Source organism: Oncorhynchus mykiss, chromosome 17 (assembly GCF_013265735.2).
Source record: "Oncorhynchus mykiss isolate Arlee chromosome 17, USDA_OmykA_1.1, whole genome shotgun sequence".
NCBI lineage: Eukaryota > Metazoa > Chordata > Actinopteri > Salmoniformes > Salmonidae > Oncorhynchus > Oncorhynchus mykiss.
The window spans coordinates 23,700,751-23,708,244 of NC_048581.1; the positions used below are offsets into that span (position 1 = coordinate 23,700,751).

At 45.1% G+C, this 7,494-nt stretch overlaps 1 protein-coding gene across 4 annotated transcripts in view; it reads left to right on the forward strand.

Annotated features, from left to right (window-relative positions):
- The first annotated feature begins 668 nt into the window (after nucleotides 1-668).
- LOC110493519 (potassium voltage-gated channel subfamily KQT member 5) overlaps nucleotides 669-7,494 on the forward strand; it is a 164,775-nt gene continuing 157,949 nt past the window's right edge. For 3 of the 4 annotated variants that reach the window (XM_021567846.2, XM_021567849.2, XM_021567848.2), the window contains exon 1: nucleotides 669-2,139. In XM_021567846.2, the coding sequence (XP_021423521.2) occupies nucleotides 1,793-2,139 (347 nt within the window). In that variant the 5' untranslated portion in view covers nucleotides 669-1,792. The remainder of the gene's footprint in view (nucleotides 2,140-7,494) is intronic. The other variant, XM_021567850.2, reaches the window with a different exon arrangement.

Consider the following 7,494-nt stretch of genomic DNA (forward strand, 5'->3'; position numbering starts at 1 on the left):
CAGACGCTGTTATCCAGAGAGACTTAAAAGAGCGATTAGCGTGCAATTAGGGCGCCTTGCCTCGTCGGCTCAGGGATTCAAACCAGCAACCTTTCTGTTACTGGCCCAACTGCTAGGCTACTTGCCACCCAGTCTTAATGTGCTATCATGTGTTAGGCCTGTCAATGAGCAATTGAGTGTTGGCAAGAGCACAAACAGATCAGAGAGCAGGCAACAGACAAGCATGTTTTTTTGTTCTAAGTGCTGTTGCAGTATTGAATACTACAGTGACTGCTTATCTACAGCGCTTGTGGTATAGACAAAAGGAAATGTGTGTTCACTGAATGAGAAAATAATAAGCCACATGCCACAACTTCCTCTACAGGCAACAGTTTTACAGCAAAACAACATCTTGCAGAATCGGCCATTCAATAAGAATGAACAATGGATCTGTCTGTTTTTGGTTGAACAAAATTAACTAACCAAGTTCTCAATCCACCATTAATTTGTTAACTATTTCCGTTTGAAGATCAACCACTTCTATCATTTTAGTAATTGGGTGATGTATAAGATATAACAACCTATCCAATGTGTGGGTTATTATACTGCACCGCGTCTCGGTATTTTATTTCGGGCCATGTCACGTGGTAGTGGTGTTAGTAGCTGCAGACAGAGAACTAAGAGAAGGGGAGAAGAGGGGATATTAGTAAGTGGGAATTCTTCACATAATTATTAATAAATCCCAGACGCTCATAATGATGATTTTTGCTACAGTCTAATGTCGTTTTGGATGGCGCCCCGGCGGGTGGAATTCAGAACGACTTTTTCATCTGTGTAGGCTACTGTAGTCTAGATATTTTATATAGATGTCATACCGTTTGCGGTTTATTTTTTCCATCGAATGGAATATATTTTCAATGGAAAATTCATTAAGCTATAGACTAGGCCTACTTAATACTTAATAGAGCATTCAAATGCGTCTCGTAATTTTTCACTTTAGTTATTGGCATCGTTTTTGCCTAAAGGGAAATTGAGTGCCACCTGAATAAAATCGTGGTTTTCAGTGCGACTTGTGTTTCAAGAGCTCAATGAAACACCTCTCAATCACTAAGGATTCCGAAGCTAGCTGAGCTTATACTACCAGTTTCCAAGCACGGGGAACGAGGATAGGCTGACTCGAAAATATCTGAAAATACGGAATTGTCATCAATACGTTGACATATGCTTCAATTGGAAACAAAAAAAACGTGTGGTGCGTTCTCTTTAGCATTTAATAAGCCGTATCGGCTGGCCCCAGCCATCATCGTGCGCCTCCGCCACGGACATTTATAACGGAAGCAACAGGCTGAGCTCATCCCACTGGTGAGAAAGTCGCCTTTCACCGGAGAAATTCACTTCCTGTGTGTTTATGCAAACCTTACGAGCCGAGTGCGTTCACCCGTTTCGTGCTGACTACAACTCCCCTTTAAACTACCTGGGATAGTGGTGAACAGTTGTTGGAACTGGACCTCAAGACGCGCCCACTGAAGAATTGCGGGCTTAGTGCATTTCGTTTACGCGCAGGCGACACACAGCTGTGGAAAACCCGACACTGCATGCGGAGTGCTGATGGTTGACATGGCGAAAGAGGGCGGTCAAAACACAGACGGGTTAAACAGCGTGCCTTGGTTATGGTTTCATATCTAACTCCAAGTAGCTGGAATACTTCATTTGCTGTTCATTCAGAGAGCTCCACATCTACACATCCAAGACAGCCACGCATGCCCCAGAGGACCTTTGCACATCAGCACTTCATGCCCGCCCTGGTGATGCCATGCCCCGCAACCACAGCGGAGATGAAGGCGGCACGGGGCTCTGGATGAAAACTTCTCCGGGCCACCGCGCCGAGGGCTATGACTTGAAGGATGTGGAGTCCGGCCGAAGGATGATGAACAACGCCAGTGCCGGGGACGGTTTGCTGTCGGCCTCCAGTGCTACAGGTGCCGGGGGTTCGGAGACCCTGAGAGGAAACAAGGGAGCCCGGCTCAGCCTGCTGGGAAAGCCGCTCATATACAGCGCTCAGAGCGGCCGGAGAAACGTCCGTTACCGAAGGCTGCAGAATTTACTGTACAACGTGCTGGAGAGACCACGAGCCTGGGCGTTCATCTACCATGCGTTTGTGTAAGTGAAACATTTCATACATCTATCTGCATGGTATGAAGTCTTCTTGCGCAGTTGTTTTATTCCGCCATCGGTCAGGAGCTCACACCGACTCCCACCTGTTGCGCCCACCTCGAAAGATGCTCCTGTAGACTTCCACCACGATACATGTCTGGACACATTTCTTGGAAATTCATCTAATTTGAATAAGAATGGGGCCATAATATCTGATGATGATCTGACATTATAATTTCAATAGGTTTTGGACTTTCCAAAATGCAGTCATTCTCTTTTATTTTGCATTTTTACCATATCTCATCAAAACAAATGACAGATAAACTGAACACTTATAGCAGACAATCATATGCTGCTGTTTTACTTGTGCTAGATCCTACCCATCTCCAACCCCTGGTCAATTAAGTTGATGTGGTGTATAGCCTACCAAGACTACTCAGAAGACAGCTAATTCTGAATTTCATTTACCCCTCACACTGACTCCCACTGTTGAATTGTGCAAATTATTCAAGAGCTTTTGTGAAGTAAACATTGGACACAATGAGCGGTACAGGTGCAGTGTCTAAATTTGACTCAATTTCTCACAGCAGGACAAGAATCCTGCAGCAACAGGAAATGTCAGTTATTATGTGGATATTTACACTGACTGTGCAAAACATTAGGAACACCTGCCCTTTCCATGAAATAGACTGACCAGGTGAATCCAGGTGAAAGCTATGATCCCTTATTGATGTCACTTGTTAAATCTACTATTTCAATCCGTGTAGATGAAGAGGTTTTTAAGCCTTGAGACAATTGAGACATGGATTGTGTACGTGTGCCATTCAGAGGTCGAATGGGCAAGACAACATATTTATGTGTCTTTGAATTGGGTATGGTAGTAGGTGCCAGGCGCACTGGCTTGAGTGTGTCAAGAACTGCAACGCTTCCAGTTTTGCCATGTGTATCAATAATGGTCCACCACCCAAAGGACATTACACACATTTTAGAAGCCTTTTTAAACCTTGAATACACCACAAGTTTGCATCTCCTGCTGTGTAAGAAAATTCCTGCAACAACAGGATGATCAAATTAAGATACGACATCAGTACATGATCACGGAACAAACTTCTTTCGTAACAGACTACAATGCTGAGTAGGCTACAGTGATGAGAATGAGCATGATATACATTCATATGAGCACACCTTATACGAGTTCTGTGTTCCACTTCTATGCGAGTTCTTCATATAGGTGTGTATGGGTTATTCTGCGAGGCCCTTACAGTGTTGATATTAAGCGAGTACTTTACTGTACATGAGATCTGCTTCTATAGGCCTACATCACTTCTATGTGAGGTCAGCGTACGAGTACTTTATATGAGACTTCTGTTTGGACCTGAGGGCCTCCAGACCAGATACAAAAAAGTGTCAATCTTCACCGTGCCTCGGTGTCTCTGTCCATCTGGTCTCCGTCAGATGGCCTCCGTTTGTTGACCAGGCGACCAGCTGCATTTGATTTCCCGGCGTGTGACAGTGCTGTTATCACGGGCTGTCTCTCTGAGCCTGGCTGGAGGAAGGAAGTGTGTGTGGGTGAGTGCAGGGTTCTGAGCGTGTTTTGAGAATCAACATTCTGGGGTCATAGGGGAAGATTTAGCTAGTTTGTGTTTGTGTGTTGGGGGTATCTGCAGATCAATTGTGGGGTCACAGTTCCTTGTCACTCTCTTGCATTGACAGGCTGCTGATCATGTTCTTTCAAGCATGCCTCATCATTGTGCCATTGAACCATGCAGAAGACCAGTAGGCCTATGTGTATTGTGTTTCTGATACAGTACAGTATATATACATTATTAGACCATTATTTCCCTACCCACTGCAATGTAAGAAATGAGAACAATATTCTTACTACCCACAAAGCATCACTGTATTATTGCTCTGTGATGTCACCTTGTCTGGGGTCATCATCTCTGGAAGGGGGTGTCCTTTTTATGATCCCCTGAAGAGAGTGTGTCCATTGCACGTCTCCTAGTTGTTCATGTAAACTCAGCAAAAAAAAGAGACATTCCTTTTTCAGGACCCTGTCTTTCAAAGAAAATTAGTAAAAATCCAAATAACTTCACAGATCTTCATTGTAAAGGGTTTAAACACTGTTTCCCATGCTTGTTCAATGAACCATAAACAATTAATGAACGTGCACCCGTGGAATGGTCATTAAGATACTAACAGCTTACAGACGGTAGGCAATTAAGGTCACAGTTATGAAAACTTAGGACACTAAAGAGGCCTTTCTACTGACTCAGACAAACACCAAAAGAAAGATGCCCAGGGTCCCTGCTCATCTGCGTGAACGTGCCTTAGGCATGCTGCAAGGAGACATGAGGACTGCAGATGTGGCCAGGGCAATAAATTGCAATGTCCGTACTGTGAGACGCCTAAGACAGCGCTACAGGGTGACAGGACGGACAGCTGATCGCCCTTGCAGTGGCAGACCACGTGTAACAACACCTTCCCAGGATCGGTACATCCGAACATCACACCTGCGGGACAGGTACAGGATGGCAACAACAACTGCCCACGTTACACCATAGGAACGCACAATCCCTCCATCAGTGCTCAGACTGTCTGCAATAGGCTGAGAGAGGCTGGACTGAGGGCTTGTAGGCCTGTTGTAAGGCAGGTCCTCACCAGACATCACCGGCAACAGCGTCGCTTTTGGGCACAAACCCTCCATCGCTGGACCAGATAGGACTGGCAAAAGTGCTCTTCACTGACGAGTCGCGATTCGCGTTTATCGTCGAAGGAATGAGCGTTACACCGAGGCCTGTACTCTGGAGCGGGATTTATTTGGAGCTGGAGGGTCTGTCATGGTCTGGGGCGGTGTGTCATAGTATCATCGGATTGAGCTTGTTGTTATTGCAGGCAATGTCAACGCTGTGCGTTACAGGGAAGACACCTTCCTCCCTCATGTGGTACCCTTCCTGCAGGCTCATTCTGACATGACCCTCCATCATGACAATGCCACCAGCCATATTGCTCGTTCTGTGCATGATTTCCTGCAAGACAGGAATGTCAGTTTTCTGCCATGGCCAGCGAAGAGCCCGGATCTCAATCCCATTGAGCACGTCTGGGACCTGTTGGATCGGAGGGTGAGGGCTAGACCCATTCCCCCCAGAAATGTCCAGGAACTTGCAGGTGCCTTGGTGGAAGAGTCGGGTAACATCTCACATCAATAACTCGCAAATCTGGTGCAGTCCATGAGGAGATGCACTGCAGTAATTAATGCAGCTGGTGGCCACACCAGAAACTGACTGTTACTTTTGATTTTGACCCCCCCCCCCCTTTGTTCAGGGACACATTATTGCATTTCTGTTAGTCACATGTCTGTGGAACTTGTTCAGTTTGTGTCTCAGTTGTTGAATCTTGTTATGTTCATACAAATATTTACACATGTTAAGTTTGCTGAAAATAAACGCAGTTGACAGTGAGAGGACATTTCTTTTTTTGCTGTGTTTATGTGTAAATGATACACACACACACACACACACACACTACATGTTAATGTTTTTAAACGTATGTAAATTGTAAAGTATTTTGTCTGTAATGTCTTTTTCGTCATGTGCCGCACCCCAGTAAGACTAGCTGTCTCCATTGGCGTCAGCTAATTGGGATCTTAATAAATCAAACTCAGGTGACTAAGGGATGGGGTGGTTACATCATTACTGCATTATACTGCGATTGCCTTCATGCTTGCCGAGTCATCTGTAGCAATTGGTGTGAAGGGGCAATAGATAGCCTTAATATGCAGTTGACTGGCTTATTCACTGTTGTTATAAGCTTTTAGAAATCCAATGGAACAAAATGTTGGGGATTTATTATAGATGCTATGTCTGCCCTATACTGTACATAAGCTTGATCATCTTTTTCAGCTTGAGGCCTTTCAAATCACAGTTGTTTAACAAGGCAGACAGCTGAAGGCAACCAGATTTCCTTGTCACACACGTGATCGCAATTGTCATCGGGTCATTAGCAATGTCAATACTATGATAAATGAATCAGGATATGACATGCCTTTCATATAGTTGGTTTAGTTTTTTAAAATAAGGCTTTATGTTAGAACGACTGTCTATTTGTGTTGTTATTGAAGAGGGGGACTTTAACCAGTCCATCCCACCTGGAAAAGCTCCCGTGACTCTTCTGAAGCTCTACTTACATGACTCACATACCTGGGGCCCTGGGTGTCTGTGTGTGTTGTGTTGGTTCCTCATCTGCGTCCAGTGATGACCAGACATGTAAAGAAGTCATTAGTCCCCAACAATAAAAATTGGTTACAAAAAAAATCCCCAATCCCTCAATCACATTATTTTACTACAGTATGTCTAAAAGCCAAGACAACCTGGCCCGGAACCAAATTGGATTTGTCTGATGATTGAGTCCAACATAACATGTTGTTTTTGTGTTTAGTTCAATTCCAATGTCGCGTAATGCATTCTCGCCAAGGTTATTTCAGTGAGCATTTTGATAACTCACAGAAGTTCCCCCTTTGTCCCTGGCCATGCTTTCAGGCGCTATTGACAAGCACACATCCACCTGGGTCCTTCACCTTTTCCTTGCCAAGACAGAAGGGACAGGCACAGAAGACTGAAGTGCACTTTAGTCAAGGTTTCAATCTAGTAGTATCCAGATCTACACCCTCCATATTGACATGCTCTACCTCTACGACCTTTGACCAGGCACGCATACCGTGCCATTTATATACAAATACATCCATATCGCATGAACAACAGTGGGTGGAACCCTAATAAGACACGACCGCTACAAGTGTCAAGATGAAGATCACAATTTCAAATACTAAATTCTTCCATTTTTACACAAGGTTTAAGATCATAGAAGATTAAGATCTCGGTCTCAAATACTTCATGATGATATGAGATAGCATAGCATAACCAAGCAGGATATGCACTGTATGTATTTATCCATTTCATTTGCCCGTTTGTGAGAGGGAGAGCAGGACTGAGGGCTGAGCCAGTCTTTGTGCCTAGCTGACTGCATCACTGCCCGCCGGGGACTCGTTTCCCTTCTGTCTACCCCCCTCTGGTCCCTCCCGACACTCAGACACACAGTGCCGCCATTCATCTCACCTTTGGATTAACGAGATCCTATCCCTGCAAGTATGTCAGGGGCAGGAAAGCGTGGGGTAATGGATACGCACATGGAACCTTCCCGGCTCGTCGGGTTCCTGCGCTGGCATGCGGGGCGGCTAAACCCGGGTGTACACTACATGATTTTGGCCCCGATTTACCTGTCCCAGACAGGTTTTAGAGCACGGAGACAAAATCCTCATGTCGTTGCCTACTCGAGGTGCGCAGCTGTCACCGATGCTGGTTT